We start from the raw sequence: 12,347 nt of genomic DNA on the forward strand, positions 1-12,347 counted from the left end.
GTGGAAGACGTCCACTCAAAAGAAGGTGTATTTTATATTTTGTACTACAGCAGAATGCTAGAAAACTGACACTGAATGTAGATGCCACGAGAGTCATAGTTTAAGTAACACCCCCTCCCAAGTTTGGATCTGCAAGCGCATTTCTACAGATGGAAGACATTATTCAGTCAAAGCAGAGCTGTTTTATACTTTGCACTAGAGCAGAGTGCAAGAAAAGTGATACGGAATGCAAAAATATCTTTCCACACGCAAGACGTTGTGCAATCTCTTGCCCAAACCAAAGTATGAGATCGTCTGCAGAAGCTGCCTGTTGCAACGTTGTGTGGACTCTTGTTTAGCAGATAGCGCCACTGGTTATTTTCCTTCTGCTCATGATTCTTTGAATCTGACCCATATTACTGTGCCGTAAAATATTGTGATTGGATTTCCTCGCACACATGCAAAGAAAATCTTTCCAGAATATCTACGAACTTGTGAACGAAAGTTTGATTCTGTAACAGGTGAAATGAAATCGGCTTTGCATTTTTTCTGCCAACATCAGGAAAGAGCCAAGTAAAATATCAGTAAAATAGTGTTATTCAGCCTGTGCTTGAGTTGCGTTTGGAGAGCTGCAAAGACCAACTCCTCTGTATGCAGTCAGTGGCAGCTGCTCCATTTGGTATTCTCTTAGTATGCTCAACAGATCCTTGTTCTCAACTTAGATGCCTTGGTGGTTATTACGGCGATCCTGTCCTGGGATCTGGAGATCACTGCCGCCCTTGCCCTTGTCCAGATGGGCCAGAAAGTGGCCGCCAGTTTGCCAGCAGCTGTTACCAAGATCCTGTCACACTGCAGGTGGTTTGTGTCTGTGAGAAAGGCTACAAAGGTAAAATATTGTGTGAATGCCAGAGACCCAACACTGTTATTTGACTGAGTTGGGGGTGGGGGTAGGTGGGTAAGAGAATGAAGAGAACGTGAACACATCAGTATGAGGACAATTAAGATTGCTTATTCTGTGGTAAATTACCTTAGGGTGACTTCTCATGTTTTTAGTGTTAAAGAGACACTAATTTGTAGGGACCATGTTGATACCACAGAGCAAGGAGAGAGTGTTTTGTATTTGAGCTACTTTTCACATTGTAGGACATAAGTTAGAGTCACCCAGGACTCCTTTTCTCAGGTTAGATATTCAGGAAGATAAAGCAACACTGGTGCTTGAGAGTGTTGGACTAGTGTCTAGAAGATCCGGGGTCAAATCCTTACTCTGCCATGGAAGCTTGCTGGCTGACCTTGGGCTAGTTACACACACTCAGCTTAACCTACCTCACAGGGTGCTTGTGAGGATAAAGAGGAGGAGCGGAGAGGAATGTACACCACTTTGGTTCCCCACTGAGGAGAAAGTGGGGTATAAAAGCAACAAGATGTTCCAATTCTAGAGCACCATGTACATCCGTCCCATGTTTTCAGATTTTGGTCCAAAGGTGGAGGGAATACAGTGGAATTTAGTTATTTTATTACCAAGCAGGGCTGGTAACAGTTCGAGTGACATGAAGGCCTTTCTGGGACAAAGCAGTCAATACGGGTGAGGATAATAATTTATTAAATTTATACCCCAATTAACAAAAATGAAAAATCCAGGAGAGAGCATCTAACTGCAGCCAGTACATAAGAAATACAGAGAAAAGAGTTAAAATAAGAGTAGGTTATAAAATTCTCAGCTGGATTTGGCTCCCGGCTCCCTTTTCAGCAGAGAGAAGAAGAAGGCGCTGAGGAGAGCAGTCAGTGTTCCAAGCCCTCTTTTCAGTCCTGTTGGCACCACAGCTGTGGCCACTGCTGCCCTCAGGAGCTGTGGTTGCCACAGGTTTATGATTACCAACTTCGAGATGGGCAATTCCTGGAGATTTGGGAGTAAAGCCTGCATTGCTCAGGGCTTAGGGAAAGGAGGGACGTAGCAAGGTATATTGGCAGAGAGACCACCCTCCGAAGCAGTTATTTTCTCCATGGGAACTGTGCTCTGTATTCTGGAGGTCAGTTGTAATTCTGAGAGGTCTCCAGGTCCTACCTGGAGGCTGGCAGCCCTACTAAATGACTCCCCCCCATACATGGAAATTTGCTGCCAAGCACCATCCACAGGGGTTGTTTTTCTCTCTGCATGTTCTTTGCTATGTGTGGATATATTTAACTAGAAATGCCTTTTTTTTGACATTTCCTTGTTTGCAGTCTTTTCCTGCCTGGTTTCTCAGCAGATGACTTGGTCTCTTTCCCCCTTTCCTTTTCAGCCAAAGATTTGATTTACTATGAGCAGAAAAGTTAGCCGTGTTAGTCTGTAGTAGCAAAATCAAAAAGAGTCCAGTAGCACCTTTAAGAAATACAGAGAAAAGAGTTAAAATAACAGTAGGTTATAAAATTCTCAGCTGGAATTGGCTGCATCTGACGAAGAGAACTTGATTCTCGAAAGCTTATGCTACAATAAAATTGGTTAGTCTTAAAGGTGCTACTGGACTCTTTTTGATTATGAGCAGAAAAGATATTGATGATTTCCTCTTTGCTTGGCTTGTCGAACAGGGAGCAGATGCAGCGAATGCGCTTCTGGTTTCTTTGGAAACCCCGAGGAGGTTGGAGGAACTTGCGGGCCCTGCCAGTGTAACAACAACATTGACCCGACTGATCCAGAGGCCTGCGACAAAAAGACAGGATTGTGCCTGAAGTGCTTGTATCACACAGAGGGCGAAAACTGCCAGTTGTGTAAACACGGCTATTACGGGCGGGCTCTTCAGCAGGACTGCAGAAGTAAGTGACAAGTGACAGACAGCCCTTTGCCTGTTGCCCTTGCTTGTCTCCTTTTAAGTTGTAGGGATATTTTTAGAGCACAAAATGGAGGGAATCTGCAAACTAAAAGGCGAGTGCTTCCTCAACAAAGAACTCAAGCCTAGTTTGAATAGACCCTCTGCAGATGGTGAGGCTTCTCTGGTTTAACATAAGACCCTGGAACTTAATTACTTGGAAATAATCTCGAGGGTGCAAAGCCAATGTGTTGAAGTGGTGTCACTTAAATGAAAAGGCTTAATAGTAGGGAGAAAGAATATGGTTGGTTTTTGCATATCCTGAACTGAGGTCTTTGTGAGAGGTGAGCCTTTCCTGATAGCGTTTATTGTTCCCCTCTTGTCAAGTTAATAAATCAGGCAATTCCCTGCTGCTGCTTCCTTCAGCTTTAGAAGGGTTGTCTTTGTTTTCGAAATCACTCTAATAATGCTCAAGGGTAGAGGGGTAGATTTTTGGCATTGTGGGAGAAGTAGGATCAACTTCTAAATTAAGAGAAAAACAATAGCGTCTTTTCACACCTTCAAAGATTTACCTACATAAACTTCTGATGAGAATGAAGGGATAACCTCTGTGGGTATATATCCTGTGAGTACGCTGAGGGAATTATATACGTTAAGGAATTGCTATGCACATTTAAGAGCTGTTGTGCAGTTTTATTCCATGCAGTGAAGTGTGAAATTACTGGGCTGTGTTTAGATGTATTGACTACTGCCTCCCTCAAGACAATTAACAGCTTCTCCTTCTTGCTTTTATCCTTAGTCCTGTGATTTTAGACATTGAGAATGAACTATGAGAACTAGCGGGTGGTCTGACCAGCTTCTCCTAATGAGTCTTTGGCTGACGTAGCCTTTGAATGCATTTTCCACACGGCAGTGGGCTCGTGTGCTTTCCCCCTACAACTGTGGGGCTTCGACGTGGCAGGTCTCCCCACATTTCCCCTGCCCCAGATCCGTAGAATGGTCATTTCTCCTCACACCACTGGAGGGTTTTTAAAAGAAATCAGGAGGCCCGGACTAGCCTACTCTCGTCAGATCTCAGACTCTAAGCAGAGTCAGCTCTTGTTAGTGCTGGGATGGGAGATTCCCCAAGGATGTCCCGGATCACTGGGCAGAGTGGTCAAGGGCAAACCATCTCTGTTATTCTCTTGCCTTGAAAAACCCCAGCAGGGCTTGCCTTAAGTCAGCTGTGACTTGAGGGCACCTCTGTTCACCTGTTGCTTTGAAAACTCTCTCGGATCACCGTAAGTTGGCTGCAACTTGATAGTACTTTATCTTGTCATATTGATAGAACATTATATTCAGGGCTTTTTTTCTGGGAAAAGAGGTGGTGGAACTCAGTGGGTTGCCCTTTGGAGAAAATGGTCACATGGCTGGTGGCCCCGCCCCCTGATCTCCAGACAGAGGGGTGTTTAGATTGCCCTCCACGCTGCATGGCGCGGAGGGCAATCTCAACTCCCCTCTGTCTGGAGATCAGGGGGTGGGGCCACCAGCCATGTGACCATTTTCAAGAGGTTCCAGAACTCCGTTCCACCACGTTCCAGCTGAAAAAAAGCCCTGATTATATTCATATGACAATTACCAATTTTTTAAAAAAACAGCACAAAAGCCCCTCCAGGTGCCATAGGGGGGCACTTCTGGGGCAGGGGAAATGATGCTGCTGTGAGTGAGAATGGGAAGATCTGAACTTGTCCACCCCCATGGATGCCACCCTTGCATTGCTGCTCTCTTTCACAAAACATCACAGCCAAACAGATTTAGGAATGATTGCATGAAAGAAGGTGAAGACCTGAGCCAGCGTGGTGTAGGGGTTAGCATGTTGAGCTAGGATTTGAGAGACCCCAAGTTTCATTCCAGATTCTGCCATGGAAACTTGTTGGATGACCTTGGCTCAGTCACACCTTCCCAGCCTACCTCACAGGGTAGTTGTGAGATAAAATGGAGAAGGGGAAAACGTTATATAAAGTAAAATTTAGAAAAATTAAAAAATTGCAGTGGGGAAGCAGGAAAAAGCTTGCTGTCCAATAGCATCTAAACCAGGGCAACCAACGTGTGTGGGAATGACCTTATTTCCTACCTCACATATCAAAAAGGCAAAATCTTGGTCCCAGAGAACAAAACAAGTGAGCTGATCACTTCAGTTGAAAGGGCTAATGTGCACAAATGAACATTTGAGATTGAACGTTATCATTATGTCTTAAATTTCCCTGTGTTCTGATTTATTTCTCACCCAAGCTTGGCGCAGTAAATTCACTTTGGCCCTCTTTCATCCCAGGGTGTGTGTGCAATTATCTGGGGACGGTACGCCAGCGTTGCAACAGCACCGATGAATGCGAGTGTGAAAAGGAAACAGGCCAGTGCCAGTGTCTGCCCAATGTGATCGGACAGAACTGTGACCGCTGTGCCCCGAACACATGGAAGTTAGCCAGCGGCAGTGGGTGTGAACTGTGCGGCTGTGATGCTGAGCGCTCCTTTGGCTCATCTTGTAATGAGGTAAGAAGTACCCAAGATGCCTTGCTGCGGTAGATCAATCAAGGCTAGACTAGATGGTTTGAGAGCCCCAGGACAGAAGCCTGGGTTTTTATGTCCCCTCTTCCTCCCAGTTACCCAGGGAAGTATGGCAAGAGCAAGCTGTATTACTCACCTTCTCTGTAGCTGAGAATATGTGTTGAAGTTTTGCCATGTGTTGAGAAATAACAGGTATTCTGCATTTTGTACTCCTATCCATGTAATAAAGCTCTATGCAGCTGTCCATATGATCTGTGCATCACACTGTAATACTTGAAGGGATAGGTAGTGTTAATAACAACCTTGCTAATGGCTCAGAATGTCTGGCTGCCCAAAACACTCTTTTCTCATGCGGCTCTATGAGCTGCAAGAAGAGTTGCTGAAGGAACAGCTTCCCCCCTACCCCCTGCTATCCCAGTCAGTGTGGCCACCCCAAGCATCTGCTTGCTTCATTTGGGCATCAGATTGGCTTTGAACAGCCTAAGGAATAATAAAACTAATAAAAGGCTGCAATAAAGGAGAAAGGAAAGCCACTGAAGGAATGCTATAGGGGTGCATTCATGCCATCCCTGAGCTACAGTCTGAACTGCTGCAGCCCCCCAAAAGCTATACTCTATGAGTGTAGGGGGTGTTTATTGCATCTCTCTATGTCAATCAAAGCTTGTCAAATTCCTGTATTTGTTACAAAAAACTTCCCTGCTCATCAGCGTGACCAGTGACCCTCTGGGATATTTGCTTGAGAGTATCTCTTACGCAGTTTGACTCATTTGCACGGGTCGCCTGTTGCAGGTTGCTCTGGCAGCATCTCTTCTCCACTGCATTTGCTGTCTGGAATACTATGTTTGTGTCACATCGATCAGAGGAAGGCGGGTGCATTTTCCTGTTAATAGGGACTAGGTTTCACTTACTGTATGTAGACTTTTTAGTCCCTTCACCTCCAGGTTACAGAGAAAGTTCCAACCTGAAAGAGGCATAGCCAGTAATTTAAGGCTGCAGATAAATAATGCCCTGATCAAATTTTTAGCATTTCTGAGACTATTTACAGTGCTGTGTCACTTAGATAATCAAGTATTTCTTGATTGCTCAGAGAAGCTTTTGCAATAGGTTCAACGTATTTCCTCCTTTTTTTTCTTTATTAACAGTTTACGGGACAGTGCCAGTGTATGCCAGGATTTGGAGGGCGTACATGTAGTGAATGCCAGGAGTTTTACTGGGGTGACCCCAGTGTTGAGTGCCAAGGTAAGGTTTTTGGTTTCATGACTTATCTGCATTGCTTAAACTCTCTGAAGGATCTCATCCAGTTTGTTGGATATTTCTATCCATTATGCAGGGCTTTTTTTCAGCTGGAACGTGGGGGAACGGAATTCCAGCACCTCTTGAAAATGGTCACATGGCCGGTGGCCCCGCCCCCTGGTCTCCAGACAGAGGGGAGCTGAGATTGCCCTCCGCACCGGTGCGGAGGGCAATCTCAGCTCCCCTCTGTCTGGAGATCAGGGGGCGGGGCCACCGGCCATGTGACCATTTTCTCCAAAGGGCAACCCACTGAGTTCCACCACCTCTTTTCCCAGAAAAAAAGCCCTGCCATTATGGTAACTTCTTGCATCATTTGGAGTCTAGAAAGCTCTTGCCAGCTGTTCCTACGCTTGTGCATGTGGAAAGAAACAAAGCAACATTTATGTTACTGCAGTTAAGATTCAAAGGGTTGAGGAACAAGAGAGAACAAGATCCTACAGTATCTTCATCAGGCTCTTTCTTTTCATGGTTGCAGTATTTGTAACTATACAGTACTTAACAAAGAAGCTCACTGATCTTGGCTATTTTTTCTCAAAGGCTATTTTAAGTGAAGCTAAATTTAACTTTAGTCTTATCTGGTTACGAAGTAGGTTCTTGAAGCTTTGTAACAAATTATAGCTTTATTGAGCTATTTCAAAGCGCACACAGATATAATATAAAATGATTAAAAATGAGAGATGCAAGTGCTGCAGCCAGAATTAGCACCAGTTATCCAGTATCCCAGTGATACTTATTCGAAGGCTCATTCAATGTGGCTCTTCTGAGCACTGTTCCCCAATGTGGAACCAGCCCCGTGTTGTAGGAAAGTAGTGAGACTTGTGGTTGGCAGGTTGTTCCCAACTTGAAACAGCCCCTATGGGAGGAACGGGTAAGCTGTGAGCCTCCCTGAGTAGGGGTGTGCAATCCGTCTTTCCTGAACCAGCTGTATAGCCAGATTTATGCCACTCCAGCAAAATCCAGCTGTGCCAGTTCAAAATAGAGAACCGTGGATCGGATCTGGGAAGGTGGATACTAATGGTTTAAACCAAGTTTATTCTGTTTATTTTGGCAAACGCTGCTACAGGCTGGCTTTTGTTGATGTCGTTCTAGGCATGGTGAGGAAGGCAAGACTGTCTCCGTTGGCCTGTGCCTTCAAGGCTTCCCTTGATTTCATGGATACCAAATTTTATGATATCCCTGAAACCCAGATTTGGATTGAGCTGATTTTTTTTTTATTATGTGTATTCCAAGTGCAGGCCTCCCGCCAGGGATGAAAGTAGATGTGGCTCTTTTAATTAATGCTAGTTGTCAATGTGGCTCTCTGGGTGCCATAGGGGAAGAAGAATTCTTTTCAGAATCCTATTATTTCTTTACGGTTGATTAAGGGGCACCTTCAAGACCAACAGATTCATTGGGATCTAAGCTCTGTGGACTAGAATGACTTCATTATCTGCTTCTAGAGCTTCAGATGCATCTAATGAAATAGGTTCTAGTGCACACAAGTTTATCCCACAATAAAATCTCTTCATCTTGAAAGTGCTGCAAGACTCCCTTTGTGTGTGGTAACAGACTAATATAGCGGTCCTGCTGGAATTTTGCATTTTGATGTATGCTGAACCCACTTGTTAAATAAACACGGATATCTCTGCTATATTTACTGAAGGAATTTGCTGTCTGGTAGACAGGTGATTAGATCTCCCCTCCTAGGAGTTTATTACTTTAAGTTGGCATTTGACCAAACAAACTAGATTTTGATTGAATGTGTGATCTGACAATATATCTAGTTGTGAGTATTACAGAAAAATAAGCAGAGGACCCACCTGTGGGGGACATCTCAATTTCCCCTTCTCTACTGTTTGCTCATTCTCTATCCTGAAAGCCCCCATAGTCTCTACACGTTTCCTGACTCCTCCTCTCTTTCCCACCCACCAGCTAACCTACCTTTTTCTGCCCCCCGTCTTCAGCTTGTCTTCCTCTTGGCAACCTCTCTCTGGGAAAACGTTAGTGTTTCTTTCATTATTGGGGGTGGGGTTACACTCCCCATGTATTTTGTTTTTTTTTTTAGATTTCCTATTATTCTGCAAACCTGGGGCTTTCATCTGATTTGTGGAAAGGTCTATCTTGTCTGTTAAGCTTACCATGTGCCCACTTCCGGCAGGCAATCACCTGATAATTCTCTTCGTTGTCCACCATTGTTTTTTTTTTTAAATCAATATATCTTTATTAAAAAAATTATAACAATAAACTATTAAACTATATACAATCATGAATTTGCAGTCATACAAGAAGTTAATACTAAAATCCATTAATAAATACATACATCAAAATTAATAAACACATAACATGTCATAATAAGTAACAATTGAGTGCATTTTAAAGCAGTTTAGAGGGTTATATCTGAGCATATATCAGAACAAATATAAGGAGAAAGTACTTGTAAATTCTAACATTAAATTGACAGATTACTTATATATTTGCATATGTATAAAAGAGTTTAAGATCAGGTAAGGAACTATTGTTTTTGAGGTATTCAAAGAAAGGAAACCATTTCTCAATAAAGTTGGTTGTTGTTAGAAAATTTTCTACTTGGTAAATTTTATCATACAACTTTCCTGATATATAATGGTCCCAGATTTTTTTGTGCCAGTTATCAATTGAGGGTGTAGACTTGGATTTTCAAAAGGTAGCTATTGCGCTCTTTGCGGCTACTAGTAGGGTGGCTATTAGGTCTCTTCTTATTGTTGCAATTTGGTCTTGGTATTTGTCCCATTGGTCCAATAGAATAATTTCTGGCGTCAGGGGGGATTTCATATCCTGTTATTTTCTGAATTTCCTTTAGCACTGCTTGTTTCTAATGGTGGCAAGAGAATAATTAAGGAAAAAAGGTCTCCAGCCTCTGCACTGGTATGTCACTTGCAGGTACAACCTGGAAGGGTTAGTAGGTATTTCTAGGAATAACCCCAAACTCGATTGGTAAACCATATAGTTTAACCATAAAGTTGTGGTGATTCCTAGAGCTGTCCATTGTACCCAGAAGTGACATAGTGATGTTGGTGAATTCGCTGGTGTCACATGACCCCCAACCCTATTGTATGTCCATGACCTGATTCTCTAGATTTAAGTATCCACAGATGGGGGGGCCACGTTGAGAATTAGGTATATTGATGGCAACTTAAGCATATTCAGTAGTATTTACTATCTATCTGCATAGTTAGTTATGAGAAGATAAAGGGAAGTTAACAAATAAGGCACTCCCAAAATTTCCCTAAGATAGACAAAGAGATTCTTTTGGGGAGCAGGGAAGGACCAGCATTAAGACCTGAAAGTAGAGAAAATTGGGCCATATGGAACGGGAGTTTCTCTTCTTCGGCAGTTTGGTTCCATCAGTACGCAGTGCTCGTACCAAATCTTTTGCTTTGGGTCATTATTTCTGTATGTAAACTTGTGCTTACAGGTGAACCTTATGGAGGACAAGAAAGGAATCTGTAAGGACGGACAGGGCTGGAGAATCTCATTTCCCCTCTCCCTCTTGATTTTCCTCTTTGCGTGCGTCCTCTCTCTTTCTCTTCCACACAACTACTTACTTACCTTTTCCATCCGCTCCTCACAGCCCCTGCTGCCAGGGCTTTGTTTTCTATTCCTCTTCTTACCTTTTCTGCTCTTCACTCCCCCACCCCACCAGCTTTGCCTTTCCTATCTCCTATTTTTTACCTTTAGCCTGTCAGGTCTTGCCAGGTATTTTCCCCAAGCACTTAACTGCATCACTCAGGTGTATGAGTTAAAGTTACTTTATTAAAGAAGAATACTAGTATTAAGATGGTCAGACAGGATCATTGGCTGAAGTGACTCAAGGTAGCAAAGCAAGGTTAATTATAGGACAAAGTCCACGCCCCCGCAGTGGGAAAGAAAGTCCGTTAGGATTTTGGCATGCTGAGCCAAGGAAGAGGGGAGGAGGGAAAGGATGAGCTCTGCTCAGTCTCTTAGGAGGTTGGGGCTGTCTCTGCTGGAACTTCAAGGCCATGTTCTCAGGCCAGCCAGGAAATGATAACCAAAAACACCTGCAAGATAAGCAGCTAGCAACCAGGCAGCAAAACAGGTTCCCTCTGCATGATCTCAGAGGTCCACTACACACTGCAGCCAGAAATCCATAACCCATGGCAGATACGTTGGAGGTGTACCTGACATAGTCTATCTCTTTCCCTTCTCCCCTTCAGGAAGACCTCATAATATATCTGTTTATATATGTTCAAGGGCATAAATATAACATATGAAATATATATATATATATGTTTTATGAAATAATTCAGAATAAGACAATTTAAGATATTTTGTTTCACTGTTAAAAATTATTTAAAAGTTCAAATAATTTTAACAAGCTTATTTCTCAATAGATGAGTGCTTTCTCTTGAAATCAGAAATTTCAGAACAGTACTACTCAAACGTGTGGTTTATTATTAGTCATCTTGGGCGTAACAGTATTGGAGTATTGTCTGAAAAGCTGTACTATACTTACAATTTAGTACTAATTTTTCTTTCTTTCTTCAGTTAATCTTTTTTAGAAGTAATAGATTTATGAGGAAGAATCACTACCAGTTATTAGGAAATTCAAAGCCTTTGTACAGAGTCGTGTTCAGCGATACTGAAATTTCCTTGCCCTTATGCAACTTTAGGTTAAAGTCCATTAAAAAGCAGCCATTACTCCAAGCTGGTGTGTATACTGCCAATTTCTGTAAAAATTCAAAAGCTGCTCTCAATTAATATCCATGGTATTAGTAATGAAATCCTCCATTCTGTCTTTTGTATGGGATTACTTTTTATGTGAGTGCTTAGAAGCTGTATATAAAAATGGAATAGATGTGGATAAATGAAAAGGCTCAAAAAGTCCTTTTTTGGCAGGCAGATAAAGGATCTGCTGGAATAAAGGACAAAGTTGTGTGAAGTGCAGAGTTTGGAATCAGATCAGAATTCCACATCTGTAAGCAAAACTGACTTTGTGGTTAAGAGTCTAAATCCCCCAGATTTCCTCATTTTCCTGGAAGAGTATGTTGAATGAGTCCGTGTATAGAGACACTAACACTAGCGATTCAGGGATTTAGCATTACAGTTGGACATATTGCCAAAAACCCTAGAATATGTTTTTCAATTAAAATAAGCACAGATGAGCTTAAGGACACGCAGAAAGAATATTACTGTTTGCCATATTGAACTGTAAACCTCAAATATAGGAAATATTGATGGGAGAAAAAAGTTCTGCAATCATTGTTTTACAGCATCGTTACTCAATTTATAACTGAATTTATCATCCAGGTTTTTAAAAGGTGTATGTAGGGGTATATTTGTTACTACACAATAAATAAAAATCCAGTGAATACTTGCAAGGTAGCTTTCAGAGATCTTTTTTATTGTTATTATTTTGTAGTAGTATAAAATAACAGTTTGAGAGCCAGTTTGGTGTAGTGGTTAAGAGCGCAGGCCTCTAATCTGGAGAACCGGGTTTGATTCCTCACTCCACTTGAAGCCTGCTGGGTGAGCTTGGGCTAGTCACAGTTCTCTGGAGCCTCACCCACCTCACAGGGTGTTTTGTTGTGGGGATAATAGTAACATACTTTGTAAACCGCTCTGAGTGGGTGTTAAGTCATCCTGAAGTGTGGTATATAAATCGAATGTTGTTGTCATTATTAGTAGACATAGTATAAGCTGACACAGGCTGCATTCAGACATTATGAGAAATTCTAATGGCACAGAGGATTGTTAAAATTTTGCTCAAAC

General features: G+C 42.4%; 1 protein-coding gene across 2 annotated transcripts in view; it reads left to right on the forward strand.

Annotated features, from left to right (window-relative positions):
• The window catches only part of LAMB1 (laminin subunit beta 1), a 103,449-nt gene that overhangs the window by 59,310 nt on the left and 31,792 nt on the right, over window positions 1–12,347 (forward strand). For both annotated transcript variants that reach the window (XM_054988318.1, XM_054988317.1), the window contains 4 exons: window positions 702–865; window positions 2,545–2,769; window positions 5,074–5,291; window positions 6,449–6,545. In XM_054988318.1, coding sequence (XP_054844293.1) covers window positions 702–865; window positions 2,545–2,769; window positions 5,074–5,291; window positions 6,449–6,545 — 704 coding nt within the window. The remainder of the gene's footprint in view (window positions 1–701; window positions 866–2,544; window positions 2,770–5,073; window positions 5,292–6,448; window positions 6,546–12,347) is intronic.

This window comes from Eublepharis macularius, chromosome 9 (assembly GCF_028583425.1).
Source record: "Eublepharis macularius isolate TG4126 chromosome 9, MPM_Emac_v1.0, whole genome shotgun sequence".
In the NCBI taxonomy this organism is placed as follows: domain Eukaryota; kingdom Metazoa; phylum Chordata; class Lepidosauria; order Squamata; family Eublepharidae; genus Eublepharis; species Eublepharis macularius.